General features: G+C 42.3%; 1 protein-coding gene across 1 annotated transcript in view; it reads left to right on the top strand.

Annotated features, from left to right (window-relative positions):
• SAMD12 (sterile alpha motif domain containing 12) overlaps positions 1–18,847 on the top strand; it is a 701,452-nt gene that overhangs the window by 356,293 nt on the left and 326,312 nt on the right. The window contains exon 4 of the mRNA XM_073590234.1: positions 11,365–11,505. Within this exon, the coding sequence (XP_073446335.1) occupies positions 11,365–11,505 (141 nt within the window). The remainder of the gene's footprint in view (positions 1–11,364; positions 11,506–18,847) is intronic.

The raw sequence follows: 18,847 nt of genomic DNA, 5'->3' as shown, positions 1-18,847 counted from the left end.
CCAGAATGGGGGACATATATACCAGGATTGGGACATATATACCAGGATTGGGGACATATATACCAGGTTTGGGGACATATATACCAGGATGAGGGAAATATATACCAGGATGGGGGGACATATATGCCAGAATGGGGGACACACATGCCAGGTTAGGAGACATATATACAGGATCGGGGACATATATGCCAGAATGGGGGACACACATGACAGGTTAGGTGACATATATACCAGGATCGGGGACATATATATTCCAGAATTGAGGACATATTTATCAGGATGGGGGGGACATATATGCCAGGATGGGGGACACACATGCCAGTTTAGGAGACATATATACCAGGATCGGGGACATATTTGCCAGGATGGGGGTCATATATACCAGGATGGGGGACATATATACCAGGATGATGGACATATATACCAGGATGGGGGGACATATATGCCAGGACGGGGGACATATGACATATATACTTGGATGGGGACATACGTATTAACCAGAATGTGGGACGTATTGTATATACCAGGAATGGGCCCAGGAAGGAAAACATTGGCACAGAATTGGGGAGGGGGCAATACATATGTCCTTAATTAAAATGCTATAAGGGCCAATACATCTGACCAACATGCAGGGGGGGGCCTAGGTTCAAATTTTGCAGCTGGGCCCATCGGGCTCTAGTTACGCCACTGCATGACTGACATGGTGAAGTTCACGCTCATCGCCTTCTTGGTCCTCCTACGATGCCCTTCTCAGGAGAACATCGACTTACTAAACTACAGCAACAGTGTAGCATTCCAGTATTTAGTTAAAGTCCTCTAAGGGGACTAAATAAACTAAAGTTTTAAAAATTAAAAAGTATTACAATTAAATCACACCACTTTTCCCAGTTCAAAAATGAAATAAAAAAAACCCAGAACATATTTGGTATCATCAAGACCATAAATGTCCAATCTATCGAAATATACAGTGGGGAAAATAAGTATTTGATACACTGCTAACTTTACACGTTTTCCCACCTACAAATTATGGAGAGGTCTGTAATTTTTATTGTAGGTACACTTCACCTGTGAGAGACAGAATCTAAAAAAATTCCAAAGAATTCCATTGTATAATTTTTGCATAATTAATTTGGATTTTATTGCATGAAATAAGTATTTGATACAATAGAAAAACAGAACTTAATATTTGGCGCAGAAACCTTTGTTTGCAATTAAAGAGGTCAGACATTTCCTGTAATGTAAGGTTCTAGCAGGAACGAGGGAGGCAGTGATGAGCAGGAGGCAGAGCAAGAGTTAATGGGTTGTTTATAAAGAGTTATTATAACAGTGAATACTCCAGGCAGGGAGAGAGGGGGTGAGGGAATATAGGTGAGCAAAGAGTATGCAGTTATAGAGTAACAGAAGTTCAAATAACGGGTTAACTTATCAGTCTGTGGTTCCCGGACAGAGGAGGCTGGAAAATCCCACGATCGTGCCGTAAGTGACGCGTGAAGTTCCCGAACTGGTCCCGGAGAAAGGTGAAGCACTGTCTCTTAACAGAGGCAAAATATCCTGGCCTTCCCATGCGTAGTCTTGTGGTCCTAGGACAAGTTACTGCTCAAGTGGGTAGCTGCGGCACTGCGTTTGGTGAACGAAGTCCCGGAGAGGAAGCTGGGGAATGGGAGAGCGCAAAGTGGGCCTGCCCGTTGGTGTTGGTCTGCAGAGAGGGAATCAACCTTCTCCTGTAACACACGCTGTCTTCCCACCAAAGGCCCCTGTTCCGGTGTTCCCCGTCCCTTTTATCTCAGACCTGCCCTCTCCAGTCAGGTGCAAAGGTCTCTTCCAGTCAGAAAGTCCTTCCCCTGGCAACAGTGGTGACAGTCCCGACAGATCCAGTCTGACGCGAGAGAGATACCACCAGCCCAGTTCATCTCCCTACAGTAGTTCTTGACCAAATCTGCACAACCTGCAGCAGGGATTTTGGCCCACTCCACCATACAGATCTTTCAGGTTTCAGGGCTGTCACTAAGAAACATTGAGTTTTAGCTCCCTCCAAAGATTTTCTATTGGGTTCAGGTCTGGAGACTGGCTAGGCCACTCCAGGACCTTGAAACGCTTCTTACGGAGCCACTCCTTACTTGCCCTGGCTGTGTGTTTTGGGTCATTGTCATGCTGGAAGACCCAGCCACGACCCATCTTCAATGCTCTTACTGAGGGAAGGAGGTTGTCGGCCAAAGTCATACATGACCCCAACCATCCTCCCTTCAGTTCAGCCGCCAGACACAAACATCCAGGTGTCCTCCCATCTCTAGAGTTGATACCAAAAAATTCTATTTTGGTCCCATCTGACCACATGACCTTCTCCCATGCCTCCTCTGGATCATACAGATGGTCTTTAGTGAACTTCAAACAGGCCTGGACATGTGCTGATGTCAGCAGGGAGACCTTGCGTGCCTTGCAGGGTTTTAATCCATGACAACGTAGTGTGTTACTAACTGTAAGGTTTGAGACTGTGGTCCAAGCTCTGGTCAGGTCATTGACCAGGTTCTCCTGTGTTGTTCTGGACTGATTCCTGACCTTTCTCAGCATCATCCTTACCCACGAGGTGAGATCTGGCATGAAGCCCCAGACCGAGGAAGATTGACAGTCATCTTGTGTTTCTACCATTTTCTAATAATTGTGCCAACTAGAGTTGAGCGACTTTAGTCGGATCGGGTTTCATGAAACAAAATTCGTTTCAGATGAAACTGGTCCGACTAGGGCATAAAAAGTCAGAGTTTCGTCCAAAACCCGACCCCAATGCAAGTCAATGGGAAATAAAAGTCGGCATTGAGTGGATGACATTCATCTGCTCAATGCCGACTTTTATTCCCCATTGACTTGCATTGGGGTCGGGTTTCGGACGAAACTCTGACTTTTTTTGCCCTAGTCGGACCAGTTTCATCTGAAACGAATTTTGTTTCATGAAACCAGATCCAACTAAAGTCGCTCAACTCTAGTGCCAACAGTTGTTGCCTTCTCACCAAGCTGCTTGCCTATTGTCCTGTAACCCATCCCAGCCTTGTGCAGGTCTACAATTTTGTCCCTGGTGTCCTTAGACAGCTCTTTGGTCTCAGCCATGGTGGAGAGGTTGGAGTGTGATTGAGTGTGTGGACAGGTGTCTTTTATACAGGTAACAAGTTCAAACAGGTGCAATTAATACAGATAATGAGTGCAGAGTAGGAGGGCTTCTTAAAGAAAAACTAGCAGGTCTGTGAGGTCCATAATTCCTGCTGACTGGTGATCAAGTACTCATTTCAAGCAATAAAATGCAAATTAATGATGAAAAAACATACAATATGATTTTCTGGATTTTCATTTTTTGTTTTTAGATTCTGTCTCTCACAGGTGAAGTGTACCTGTGTACTAAAAATTACAGACCTCTCCATTCTTTGTAGGTGGGAAAACCTGCAAAATCGACAGTGTATCCAATACTTATTTTCCCCACTGTAAATCATTTACATTTACTGTTGATTTAAAAAAAAAAAAACTAATACCGTTTTTTTGTCCCAGCACTTCCCAACCAAAATTTAAAAAAAAGGAACTGAAATGTAAGCTCAGATCTCAAAAACAGCCTCTCACACAGCTCCATCGATGGAAAAATAAAAAAGTTACGAGTATGGAAAAATAGTGTCATACATCAAATGTTTTTTTTTCTTTTTTTTACATAAATCTACACTTTTTGACCGCTAAATTAAGTAAGAAAGTATAGAATGAGTTCTGCATAAAACAACAAATACTATGACCAAATTGTTTTTTTTCACCTCATTTTTCAGTACGTTATATGATAAAATGAATGATGTTATTCATAACTACAACTTGTCCTGGAGAAAACAAGTCCTATATTGTGGGGATAATAAAAAATAATGATGACTCATGGAAAAAGTGGAGGTAAAAAAGAAAGCGCAAAAGCTGAAAAATTAATTTGTGATTTTTTTTCATTTGGAAAAATTCTTAAACAAAACAATTTTTACATTTTTCATGGTGCTCATAATTAAAATGAATGGGGTTGTCCATTTTTTTTTTTTTTTTTTATACAAGATGTGCTGGAGTCATGATTGTGGCCCTTACAATATATTAGTACCAGCTATTGAACCCATATTATGCTCGGGTGGCGAGCATTTTTATAGGTACATTTATGCAGTGTCTTCAATTAGATGGAGCCGGAGATCACGATATATGCTGCGTCTGACTCCATTTTATTGAAGTAGCGTACTACAACGTCAACATAAAATGTTGTAGTATATTACTTCTATAAAATGGCGCCGAAGTCAGCACTTTCGCGTACCACGGTCTCTGGCGCCATTGTATTGAAGTAATCTACTACAACGTCAAAATAGCAGTGCACACGCGCCAGCCGTAATGGCGATGACTGCTATGACCACTGATGAAGGAGCATGTGACCAGACCTGCCCATCAGTCTCCTCCAATAGGAAAAGAACTTTCCAGTGTTTAGCACTTTCCATTAGGAAGAATCATCAGATCTGGTCTGAAGGCAAATCATTGATAGTCCAATGATGGAACTTGGGTAAAATTTGGTGATTATTTCATCCCTTCTCGATCTTCTTGCACCTGGAGAGCTTCTTGGGTTGCACCTCATGTTGTAAGAAGATCCACTGTTAAATGTTGGGATAGGTGAGGTGGGCTGAGATAAAGGGTTATACCATTTGTTAAGAAATAATGAGGGCTCCTGTGACTCCACTTTATAGCACTAATTGGTTTTGTGGTATCTGTGGAATGTACGGCTTCTGCAAATGGAAGGCTTTGTACAACCAGTTGTCGGTATGTAGGCTTGTTGACATCACTAGAGATCTGGGTCATGTTCCTTCCATATGTTGTTTGCCAAAAATATCTACAGGAGGGGAAAAGGAAATCAATGGAAAAAAATGGCAATAATTTAAGTAATCAGGACTGAATTTGCCTATTGCAGGTTTCACGTAGCCTTTCATAGATTCATATATAGAGATGAGCACATTTTCTAAAATTTGCTCCGGGGTGCTTTTTGTCCAAGTCGGCAAAAAATGTGATGGTTTTAGCACAAATCGAAAAAGTGCTCCAAAGCCTCCAGTTGCTCTGAAAAGATGCATGTAACACTCTGAGGTCTTCCAGGACTGTATCCAACCTCTTTCAAGCTTTTTCATGCAAAGCTAACCTTAGCAATGTCAATGACCTTGATATATATTACTTTTAACTCATTAATTTGCCATCAACTGATCTTGAATAAATGGGGTGTGTATAAGTGCTGGTAGTTTGACACAGACAATATGGCAATAATGGATGCGGCAAAAAGCAGACTGTGAACATGTACAATTAAATGATTGATAGCAGCAGCTCACTGTCTAACACAGCGTCACGACTACTATATCTCCTGTCTCTCAATTTCTTACAATTAAGCGTTCATATTTTCTACTCCTCAACCCTAATCCTCACGTTGTATGCCATGTCTTTCTTAGTGAACACTGAGGTTCTCTCTATTCTCCACATTCCTCATAAATAAGCAGCAGCTTGCTTTGCTTGGGCTTTTATACTGGCTATGGGTTTTATATTTTGGGGTTCATGGTTTGTATTATCTTTACGTAATATGATTATAGACTAATTCTAAATTGAATATTCATATTGGCCATTATATCAGCACACCGCGTCCCTTTTCTGTATATGCATTCTTGCACTTTTTGTGTGTGTTTCTCGCCCTCCCCTGTTCATTTGTTTCCATTATTTTTGTGAATATTAATAAAGTTTCTTATTTTTATATAATTTTTGTGGCTATATGATCGATTTTTGTCCTTGGTTGTATTGTATCCCTGATGTTTGTCTGTAGTGTTAATGTGGCGCCCCTAGGAGAATGGTCATCACAGTGGCATTACCTTCTTCCTAGGGAGGGTGATGTCATGCTTGGAAGCAACGAAGGGTCTCTCTATCAGTTAAATACAACACACAGTACAGTTCCCACTCCAGGTCAGCAGGGGGGACTCTGAACCAAACTGGGGGAGGAGCTGCTCTCTGGGGGCCAGGAAGGGGAAGTTAAGTCAGTTCTGTGAGGAGGGCAAAGTGTGTGGATGTGGAGGAGAAGAGCTGGAGGATTGAGGGGAATTCAGGCCCACTTCTGACTTCAAGCGCATGGTTCGGAGTCCGGTATCCGTAGTTGTATGGATGCTGATGGTCCTGCAGCAGAAACCGGAGGAACAGAAGACTGTAAATGCTCTGTTCCCAACTAAGACTCAGAGACACAGCAGTAACGTGTGTGAGCCAGAAGAGACAAAAGGCTATAGCTGCCTGCCATATGAGGGGCGTTCTAAAGAGAGCAAGCAAGGGGGACTTCAGTGTAACTCAGTACTGCAAGTACCTCAGATAAGCGCTAGGAAGGAGACTACACAACCCATCTGCATAGAGAGATTCCTAAGTTGCTTCCAGGCTAATCAACTTCTGTTCCATCTGTGATCTGGATCCTGGACTGCACTGATAAAGCACAGTAAAGGTAAAGGAAACTGCACCCTGTTGTGTCATTGCCTTCTTCCTGCAACCCCTTCAGCACTGCTACATCTCTGTGCCTAACACTGCACCCTCTCTGTCAACACCTATTACTACTGCCCTGGGACTACAGCTCCACCTGTGGGGAGCTCCAACATCATTGCTGCACCACACCATCTGTCCTAGAGAAGCAACCCTGCAGCGCTGGTCAAACTGACCAGAAACCACAGGTGGGGTCACGAATCATGTCAACAACTTTATCCCCATCACTCTACCCCTTTTACAATGACCGCCTGAGGCCACGGACTGGGTCACTGCCACTGTGACATCTCCCATTGAAATCAACGGGCCCGGCACCGAGTACCCTACTGCCTCCGGGGCGGGTCATTGACATCACGTCGACAGTGCTGCAGCCAATTCCTCAGCTCAGTGGTTTTGTCTATATAGCCAACAGAAGCTGCTGAACTCAGTAATTGGCTGCACCGCTGTCCATGTGACATAACCGCTGCAGCCGAACAACAGAGATTGGAACACAGCTGTAATCGGGGAGAGTAAATAAGGCTCAGTTCTTTTTTTATGTAATCTGATAACCTTTCCGTATTACGTGGGTCTTCTATCCTAAAATTATTGCTTTTAAGGAGAAATTCCATGCAAAACTGAGAGGGGTTCCGGCAAATTTCCAACTAAATTTGTGATTGGAAAATCTAATCTTTTCTCTGGGCTTTAGGATTACATCTTGATCTTGCTTGCATTTTGTAAAATATCGACAACTTTCCTCTTTAGGAACTGTTCTTACCGGTAGATCGCCTTACCTCATATGACAATGTTTACATCGTAAGTGAACCGGTGCGGTGTATCGAGCAGCAGCCATATATTTATTATTTATAACTTCCATATTTATATCCTTCACTTACTGGAAATGACTCCAGCACTTCAGCTGAATGAGACTTTCATATCCGTCATTAAATGCTGGGACATTGTATACTCTCTACCGTAATATTACAGAACTGCACGTAAAAGACTACTCAAAACATTTTGTAAAGTATGGATAAGCAAAAATATTTATGTAGTCAGAAAATTGCAAGAACAAAACGAGAAGCTAAACTGTGGTTGGAAAGGGCATGTTGGGAGGGTGGATATTGTATCTTACTTGCCTTTATGAAGAGAGGGGCTACCGGCTGACGGTACAGTATGTGACGGTATGTGAAGAAGAATAGAAAACTTCTACAATAGTGTGATATATTTACATACACTCTGGACGTAAATACAGTACATGTGTATAATAGTTGTTAATTTTTTCATGTGGCTCTCTGTTGGCAACTCTAGAAACTCGAGCGATCATAGTTGTACCAGAACTTGGCACCAAGGTGAAAAACAACATGGCTTTCAGCTAAAATTAGGGTAAAAGCTACACGACTAGTAAGCCATATACTATTTGTCCTTCCTTACCTTTCCTTGTGGCTTGACATAAGTTCAGTAATGTCAGGGAGATCAGGAAGATTGGATTGATGTAAGATGAGTAGTGTCAGGGAGATCAGAAGATATCCCACCACCACCAGCAATTGTCAGAACACTCACGCAACTGACTGACGGTTGATGGACGAGGCAACAACTACTATTGCTAGTAAGCAGGTTACTGGGCACTTCCACAGTGAACATATAATATATATACATCCAGTTCCACCATTGACCAGCAATCGTCCAGAGAGAATCCAACACGTGGGGAATCAGGATATATATATCAGTAATCAGGATATATATATATATATATATATATATATACAGTATACAGTATATATATATATACTGAAAATAATATTTATTCTTTGGTAGGTCAATGCCAAGCTCCACAACAACTAAAGAAAAACTAGCTGCCAACACCAAGTGCTTATTACAGGCCAATTGGACAGCCATTACTGGTGACGTTGGACCTCGTGAGGCTTCTGAGGTTCGCTTTATAGAGCAACAGAAACAAAGCTATTGGCTATTAAACGTTAAGTCATTTAATCCAACAATTAGTCAGTACTTATAAAAATATACAGGATGTTACAAATGGGACAAGACAATACAGTATATACAGTCACAGAAAATAAAAAAGGGATAAACACTAATACCAGCTACTTCCACCTACCTCCCCTGGTGAACTCAAATGGGGGCTGGTAAATAAGTCTGAAAAATTATGACATCCGCGATGCCAAAGATATCTGCCCCCCTGAAGGTCACAGGCGGGAGATATTAATGCTATATTTCTTCTCACAATTTTAGCTTTCTATACATATGAGACATGACATATACAACTTTATCCACCTGGCTGATATTAATTCTGGCATGATGTGCAGGCCGCACAACAATACAAGTGAATGCATTGTGTTCGGCACTGCGGCACAGTGCCAAAAGTATGTCTCCCATATCTATCTGGTAACATGGCCCCCAAAAGGGTGAGACATTGGCTATGTTGAATAGACCATTGCCTTAAAGTCAGGAAGAACCTAATTACCCAGGGACAGAAAAGTATCACCTCACCAGCCTGATTCATATTTGTCCTGAGTCTGACCACTTCAATGGAGGTGGCTCCACCACAGACCTTCTGTTCAGCGTTGGTGGGGGTGGGGACATTGAGCAGCTGGGAGAAAGAGATTGTCATGGCCCTAATTTACAATTTATAGAAAAGCCATGCTCCTATGCTCATTAGGAGGGTGACAAGTAGTGTGAGATTGCAGGATTTGGATGACTCTTACAACTTCCACAGATAGTACAAAATCAGACACTTACAGAGTAAAGCTGAAAAAGATGCACATGAAGAATATTTAGCCTTTGCTTGGGCACAGTACTGAATTTTGGTCTGCACATGAACTGATCCTGGTGTCCTCATACTAAGCTTAAGAACAGCACATGCGCTGAGCGAAATTGTTAGCTCATGGGCAAACGCATTCAGATTTTCGGCTCATCCTAAAAGGGTTGTCTGATCAAAAGAAGTTGTTACCTATCCACAAGATAAGTGATCACTTACTGATCAGTGGAGGTCCGAGCTCTGGAAGCTGCACGGTTTGGCAGAACAGAGAATTTTTACCCGTTGGTACACTTTTATCCTTGTTACAAAATGGAGCAAAATGGAGGTCAGATGCTTAATCAGCGCTCTACTATCCTCTATGAGTCTTCCAGAAAAAGCCGAGTGCAACGTTCGGCAGCCACCTAAGGAATGAATAGAGTGATGGCTGGGCATTCAGACTCCATTCTAAATGGGATTAAAGTTAGTCATTTTGCCAATTGATATGAGTCCCAGTGGTCGAACTCCTCCCTCCAACCGATCGAATATTTATCGCCTTTCTTTTGGATAGGTGATAACTTGGTTTCACTGGACAACCTGTTTAATAGATGGACCAATGGCAACCTGTTTGATAGACTGGGCCCATGATAGTCGTAACCGAAACAAAAAACATACAGTATCTATGGGACACCTGTCTTCCCTCCCCTAGTGCCCCCTACTGGATTCCTTGCTTCTTCTTCCAGTGGGGAATGTCTCATATCTAACGCTGCCGATAAAGGCCGCTGAATGGCTGCTTCAGTTATGTGATGCCTCCAGCTTGAATAGGAAGCGAAGAGACCAACAAGATGAGTACTTTTTATTAAAGGGATTGTCTGTCTTTTTTTAATTATTCACAGTGGGGAGTTATGCTAATAATAGAGGAACAGAAGCCTTACTCATCCCGGGAATCTACTCCCTTCTTTAGCACCGCAGCTCCGACAGAAGCATTAATGTCCTGACCACCATTCTCCTGACCCTGCAGTAGACACGTGACTGGTGGTCGTGATGTGTGAGTATAGCTTCTTTCCTGTTATCAGCATGGCTTCCCATTATGAATTAGAAAAAAAAAACATTTAAAACCCCTTTAAGCGTGTGCCGCAAAAAAAAAACCTATTGTAAATGATCTTAGAAAAATATTTCAAGATGAAAACGGTGGTGGGAGAGGGATTCGACTTATGGGCTCCAGGCATCAATTCTAATAACTCTGCCTTTTGTAACACCATGTAGTCTTAGATTATGTGCTCACAGTCTTTTTTGTTTAGTTTTTTTTTAGAGGAGTCTGCAAGTTTTCTGAGGAGTTTTGACCTTTTTGAAAAGAATTTGAAGAGTTTACTCTCAGTTTCTGCTCTAAAAACTCCTTGAATAGTCGATGTGCACGTAGCCACTGAGTAGAAACTAGAAGATTTTGAGGTGTTTTGCCTTTTTGAAGAGGATTTGGAGAGTTTATGCTTTATAGTTTTGTGCACATAGAGCCGAGTTGAATTTTTGAGAAGTTTTTGGTGTAGAAACTGTCCAAATCCTCCTTCAAATCTCAAAAATACGTGTTCACATTCTGATCAAAAACAACTCAAGAAACTCTGTGTGAACATAGCCTTAACCCACAAAATCGCTGTGTCAGAAACCTCCTGAAACTGAAAGGGAGAAGATACAGATTAGATATTAGAAAAAAATTTTGACAGTGAGGGTGATCAATGAGTGTGGAACAGGCTGCCACGAGAGGTGGTGAGTTCTCCGTCGATGGAAGTCTTCAAACAGAGGCTGGACAGACATCTGTCTGAGATGTTTTAGTGAATCCTACAGTGGGGAAAAAGGTATTTAGTCAGCCACCAATTGTGCAAGTTCTCCCACTTAAAAAAGATGAGAGAGGCCTGTAATTGACATCATAGGTAGACCACAACTATGAGAGACAAAATGAGAAAACAAATCCAGAAAATCACCTTGTCTGATTTGGCAGTGTATATTGACCAGGGTGTTGGACACGATGACCTTACAGGTCTCTTCCAACTCTAACATTCTATGATTCTATGGTTCTCCCTCCTCATGGATCTCTGATTTTTTTTTGTTCCTTCCAGGCCGTGCTCTGCTACGACTCACAGAGAAGAAGTTGGAGAGGATGGGGATTGTTCAGGAGAGTCAACGGCAATATGTCCTACAACAAGTCCTTCAGCTGAAAGTCCGGGAGGAGGTCCGAAACCTCCAGCTCCTGACACAAGGTACGAGACGTCGGTTCAATAACAGTCCGACGGCATCTCACCGTCCTGTCAAGAAAATAAGCGGCTGACACATCAATCTGAACAAACGTGCCCTTTCATGGTGTGAATTACTTTTTAAAGGTCTCCTCAGGTAGTTTAAAGAAAGCTACAGTGGTTATAAAGAACAATGCAGATACGGCCATGTGGAATTGACCACTTGGCAGGATGAATGTCGTCTTGATCCACAAAATATCGGTGTTCTGGCGGTTTAAATGTCAGCCTGCTAAGATGAAAATAGCTTTAAAGAGTGTATCCGGGAGCCGGGAACGCAGTCATTTGTCCTTCTGTTCGCATTTTCTGGTTTTCTTCCTCGACTTGCTGTATCTTATTGTAAACATGAGTCACGAAATGCTCAGCACAAGAGAGATAATAAAACAACCGCTGCAACTCGAGATGCCCACCACGCACCACTGTGGATTTATAGGACCCGCAAACCTGCCGTCCCCAGCCTAAGGGCTCATTCAGACTCCAGGGATTACTTTTGTACACAAAAAAACCTGATTGATTTTAAATTGTGTTTTAGATCCGGTTTTGATCATTTTTTGGTCAGTTTTTACCATCATCAGCTTTTCTCGTATGCAAAAATAAACTGATGGAGGCTTTTTCAGCTTCTCCTATAAAACAGTCAGTGAAAAACTTGCGGCACATAGATGGCATCCAAGTGTTGTCTGATTTTTTTTTGTTTTCACGATCCGACACTCGGATCAGGGTCAGACATGTCTTGGTGTCGACCACTCAGTGCACAAAGATGCATGGAGATGTGTGCTGCCCCATAGACTATGATAGGTACGAGTTCTATCCATTAAGAACATGGAAAGAACAGATATGTGAGAAACTGATGTCTGAATGAGCCCCAAGAAGAAAGATTGAATTTCATGCCACCACCTTACTGGAGCGGAACTTGAGACTTTCTTGCAACTTTTTGAAAATGTGCTTTAGGGCTCATACTCACTTACGAGAGACTCGCACGATTCTCGTGCAAGTCTCTCGCATGAAAACCTGGCTCTGCCGCCGGCACTGGGACCAGAACGTGCAGCTACATGTATTTCTATGCAGCCGCATGCTCCGGTCCCAGTGCCAGCGGCAGTGCCAGGTTTTCATGCCAGAGACTCGCACGAGAATTGTGCGAGTCTCTCGCAAGTGATTATGAGCCCTTAACAAGGTTGTCCAGGCTTAGGGCCCAAGTACGAAGTCACGCTGTGTAACTGGAGACTTGTGAATCTTCACAGTGCACAGTGTTCACGCTGTCTCAATTCTCTGGTGCCGGAGCGGGATGTCACGTGAACGCAAGTATGTGATTTTCATAAATGCGGTCACATGCCGACTAGACTTGTATCAACTCGCTCAAAGCAAGTGTGAATTGAGTGAGGCCAGACATGACTAATTGGAATGTGTCCGGAAATATGCAAATTGCATCGGAATCAGAGAATCCTGACAGCTCGCACTATACACGCTGTGAAGAGTCACAAGTCTGCAGCTGCATATAATGACTGCAGACTTGACCCCAGAGCCTGGTCAAACTCTTTAAGGCTAATTTGCATAACTAACCACACAAACTTCCCCACCTTCTTTTGAAAAGTGGCAAAATAGTGAAAAGTCGCATATTTTTGACAAAAATGGCAACCAACATTTGCAAATTTTTGATACAAAAGAAAAAAAGTCAAAAGTCTTAAAAAACTCGCCTTTCTAACAGCAGAATTAAAGGGTTGGGCCTACCGCAATACGTGATGGTATCTTGATGCAGCAAAGCTTTATTCAAGTAAATGGGGAGGGGATGAGCATTTTTTTCCAGGTTTATCGGTGAAAAGTCTTGTCCTCCTTTGTGTTTGTTGATGGACTTTTCTGCTTGACATTTTAGCTAATGCGGTGTGTTACATGTAATAAATGTGCTCCGTGGCTTTATAAGTAACGTGCCATCGGACAAACAAGATCTGTTGTTTAAATGAGATTTCTATGTGACTACTTATCTATACTAAAAAAAATCTTGCAATTTTCACACTAGACCTAGTATTAGAATCCTACTACCTGTTCATCACTGGACATTATTATTCTTCTTTTTATTATTATTATTATTTATATAGCGCCATTAATTCCATGGTGCTGAACATGAGAAGGGGGGTTACATACAAAGTTATAGATATTGTTAACAGTAAACAAGTTTCCACAACAAATTTACAATGACAGACTGGTACAGTGGACTTACATTCTACGGGATAGTGGGGAAAAGACAGAACGTCGGGGGTGCAGCAGCTCTGGTGGTTTGAGGCAGCGGCTGGGGCGGTGGTGAGGCGGCAGAATGGTTATTGCAGGCTGTAAGCTTTCCTGAAAAGATGGGTTTTCAGGTTCCGTTTGAAGGATCCGAGGGTGGTGGATAAGATCGTGTTGAGGCACAGAATTCCCGAGGATTGGAGATATTCGGGAGAAATCTTGGAGGCGGTTGTGTGAGGAACGAATAAGTGTGGAGGAGAGTAGGAGGTCTTGGGAGGATCGAAGAGTACGTGAGGGAAGATATTGGGAGATTAGTTCAGAGATATAGGGAGGGGAAAGGTTGAGGATGGCTTTGTAGGTCAGTGTTAGTAGTTTGAACTGGATGCGTTGGTGAATTGGGAGGCAATGGAGGGATTTGCAGAGGGGAGAGACCGGGGAGTAGCGAGGAGAGAGGTGGATTAGTCGGACAGCAGAATTGAGGACAGACTGGAGTGGTGCAGGAGAGTTAGCAGGGAGGCCACAGAGGAGAGTGTTGCAGTAGTCAAGGCGGGAGATGATGAGGGCATGTACAAGAGTTTTAGTAGATTGAGGACTGAGGAAGGGACGGATTCTGGAAATATTTTTGAGTTGGAGGCGACAGGAGGTGGCAAGAGATTGGATGTGCGGTTTGAAGGACAGGGCAGAGTGGAGAGTTACCCCAAGGCAGCGGATTTCAGGTGGCGGAGAGAGCATGATGCCATTTACCATAATAGATAGATCGAGTAGGGAAGATACGTGAGATGGAGGAAAGATAATGAGTTCAGTTTTGTCTACGTTGAGTTTTAGGAAGCAAGAGGTGAAAAAGGAGGATATGGCTGATAGACACTCCGGGATTCTGGACAGCAGAGAGGTGACATCTGGACCTATTTTGACATTAGCTGCAATAGAATGACTCTGACCCTATATGTTTGCAAAGAAGCACAAACTGGGCATGCTCTATGCTGGGCAAAGATCAATGTGAATGGGAGGGGGAGTAGGTGGGCTGTGACTTCACCTATGGGAGCGGGATACTACAAGCGTGTTTTCCCATTGAAATGAAAGATGACTCCCAACAAACTTTTTATTGCCTAAACCTGTTTGATTGTATATGTGATGCAGTGTTAATAAATCCAATATACTTTGCAAGGGAAATCCAGTTCAGAAAACCATGCAGATTTTTGGCTAGGTTTCTTTACTTGACGTGGGTTTTGAATCAGTTTTTCTTGCAGTTTGATGCAGTTTTGTTTTTTTTTTGTTTTTTTGCAACCTTTTTACTTAACAGTGTCACGTTTGAGGAATCTGTGTCTTGTCACTTATTTTTCTTCCACAGGAAAATTTTCAACCCCACTGTATGATCGGTGATGTGTATTTCCTATTGAAATCAATTGGAAGCTTTTTCAGTTTTCTGACGTGGATTTTGGGGAAGGATCTGATTCAGAATCCATGTCAAAAAATTCCGAATGAACGTAAGGTATGTTTAAAATCTGCTATAGGATTTGAGATTTTTAAAAAAATTTTTTGCAGAAATAGTGCCACTTTTCAATTAAGGTTGTTCCTAGTATTGCACCTAAACTCCAATGAGACTCAACTGCAATACCAGACGCAACCTTTGGACAAGAATGGTACTCAGTTCGGGAAAGCAATCGATGTAAGTGCTTTTTGTGGGGCGCACATAATGCTGCCGAGTCTGCACAGCAAGCTGCGAATTGTCTGTGCGGCGATACAATGAAGGAACAGATGTTGGTAGATTAAGGTGTTATTGTTAGAAGAGAAGTGTCTCGTCATTGGACGACATCCAGGGCGGTTGTGATCTGTATTTCGGATGGAGGCAACATATTGCACAGTAAATCTGCACAATTAAACCTTTATGCAGAGCTCTGGATGGATGAAGTGTCGAGAATGTGGAGGTTCGGCTGTCATTACACTGCGTCTCACAGTCAGAAGGACCGTTTTTATTAATGGATTCTCCAGAATATTTTGTTTAAAGGGATGGATTTTATAGATTTGTCCTCTTATGAAAAACCATTTTCTCTTTCCAGTGCATGCTTTGTCTATGAATACAATGTAATGCTGTTTTGTCCCTATAGGGGGCATCAAAGATAGAAAATGATTATAAAGGATCTAGAGCGCACATGTCAAATTCCAGGCCGCGGGCCAATTCTGGCCCGCAGGGTGATTATGTTTGGTGCACGATCCTGGCACCACCCACCCACCTTGCCCGGCATCACACTTTTAACTGTATCGGCATCCTGGATGTGGGGGCCATTTTGCTGTATGGATGACTATGTGGGGCCATTATACTGTATGAAGGCCTATGTGGGGCCCATTATTCTGTATGGAAGACTATGTTTGGCCCACTATTCTATATCGAGGTCAACGTGGGATCCATTATTCCGTATCGAGGACTATGTGGGAAGTCTATTATTCTGTATGGAGGGCTGAGGGATTCATTATACTGTATGGAGGACCATGTGGTGCCCATAATACTGTATGGAGGACTATGTGGTGCCCATAATACTGTATGTAGGACTATGTGGGGCCATTATATTGCCTGGAGGACTATGTGCTGCGCATTATACTGTATGGAGGACTATGTGGGATCATTATACTATATGGAGGACTATATAGGGCCCATAATTCTGTATGGGGATCACAGTTGGGGCATTATACTGTGTTAGGGTTACCCTATTTTGTGGAGAGGAGGGTACAGTGGGGTCATCATGCAGTGTGTGTGGAGGCTGCTGTGGAGGAATTCACTGTGGGGTTATCATACTGTGTTTGAGGGGCAATTTTGTTGGCATCACACTTTATTATCTGTATTATTCATTAATTCCTTTGTTACTACATATTTAAACTAGACCATTGAGCCATATGCTTTCTAATGCTCTTATATAAAATATTATATTATTTCAGCATGCCCCATTTGTGATCTATTAATTGAAATGTACTTTGTTGGTGGGACAACCCCTTTGAGTTTTTTTCCATATGAATAAGTTCAGCATTATATTTGATAATAAGGAAAAACTTCCTCAACTGTAGACATTTTCTAGTAAATATCAAGGTTGACCCTCGACTTTGTCCAAGTTTTTAATATTGGCCCTCTGCGTATTTGAGTTTGACATCACTGATCTAGAAGATTTCTGGATAACCTGGATCCATTAATACGGAGTAGACGGCAGGGATCTGCCACTTGGACCATTGAGGTTGGATTTCCATGGCCTCACACAATGGAGAAGATGAAGAATTTCTTTTTCTCCATCTTCTACAAGGGAATCAGATCACGCTATGATCACACTCTATTTGCATAATCGTCCCGATTCCCTCGGATGAGAGAATCATAGGCCATCGACACCTGCCCTAACAATGTGGAAACCCTACACAAATGTTCAGCCGACAGATTGGGCTGAAAACTTTCTGGATGGGAGGTGTAGTTTTCAGGTTTGGATTTATTCGCTATGACAGTGCTGAATTTTTTCATTCTGATGTGATGTAGGATAAATTACGTTCTCATGATTCTGCGATCCGTTATATTAGAAAAATGTAATTTATTGTTTTGCTTAAACATGCGTTGAGAAACAGCCAATTTTCTGTTTTTTTTTTTTCTATGGTTTTATTGATGTTCCTTTGCAGATTTTTTTTTCTTCTTTTTCTCTAGCATTTTTTTTTCTATTATTATTATACTTGAATGGACCCACTCTCTGCATTATGACATACTAGAACAACCTGAATAATACTTCCATTACAGCTGATACCTAATGCTCAGGAAAGGTAAATAGCATTTTGCCGACTTTACAAATCATTTGCACATCTAGATGACTCTTGAGTTTGCCGCCTCTTATTTTTCGCATTATATTCCCAGACTTGCTATGTACTAAACGGTTAAGCCCGGCTCTCTTTGTATTGTGGGCGCATTGTGCCTTCATGGATTCCAGATGCGGAAGAAAGGAACAATCACAGTCGGAAAATGGATTTGAGTTTACGTAACCCGTAGAAAGAAAAAGTCAAAGAAACCAACAAATCTAGGATTAAAACATTCAGAAAAGATAAAATATTAACAGGAAAGGTTGATGACTTCCACAGCTTCGTCAAACTCCAGTCTGGATTGTACTGCAAAGCGTTTTGGGACCTGGTGTCGAATAAAATATTAAAATGTATTTCGGTTGTGTGATCACACTTTTTTGTACAGTTCCAAAGAGATAGAGTTTTCTTTCTTATCTTTCAGGAAGCTTTAGGCTAAATGGCGCATTAAACTTTATTCTGTGGGTCGGCACTGTTAAGACAATGCCAAGTTTTTATATTTTTTTTTAAATTTTACTACTTTTACACAATAAAAAATACTTTAGAACAAGGCTTTTTTGGAAGTGCATTGAGCAGCAGGGTGGTGTACTGGAAAAAGGGAAAAAAAATCTTTTAAATCTTCTGCCTGAGCAAGTGTGAACGAGCTGAGTGTGACCTGAGTGTAAGTGCGAACTGTGGTAAGTGTGTGACTTGAGATTCAGTGACTTTGGATTCAGGGAGTTTCCAAGGGAGGTATTACTGAATTGCTGTTACATTTTATTAATACTTTTTATTTATTTTTGCTTATCTTATTGTCTGGTGCAATCCCCATTAGGATGTGCTTCACTATTGCCAATGCCATCCAGTGCACGTCTTGCCGCATGTATGAAATCCTTGAACAGCCGGTCGAGGGTGCATACTGCTGTGCGAGATGTGAGCACGTTGTGCATTTGGAAGCCCAGATACTGGATCTAAATGTGCAGCTGGCAACACTGAGATCCATAGACAATATGGAAAGGAGTCTTCTGCTCACTGAGCAGACACTCAATGGGATAGATGAGGGGGGGTGCTAGGTTGGAGCTGCAGGACAATGAAGCAGCTAGCTGGGTGACAGTTAGAAGGCGGGGTAGAGGGAAGCGCACCAGGGAGGCTAGTCCCGATCTGACACACCCCAATAAGTTTGCTAAGTTGGCAAATGAGGGGAGTGTTAGTGCAGGAGTAGCACTGCTGCTGCAAGGCATGTCCTCTGAAAGCCGGAGGAGTGTCTGCTCCAGTAAGGGGGGAAATAGGAGAGCAGGGC

Source organism: Dendrobates tinctorius, unplaced genomic scaffold (assembly GCF_039654945.1).
Source record: "Dendrobates tinctorius isolate UK_male_01 unplaced genomic scaffold, ASM3965494v1 ptg000116l, whole genome shotgun sequence".
NCBI lineage: Eukaryota > Metazoa > Chordata > Amphibia > Anura > Dendrobatidae > Dendrobates > Dendrobates tinctorius.
This window is presented reverse-complemented; position numbering and strand designations above follow the sequence as displayed.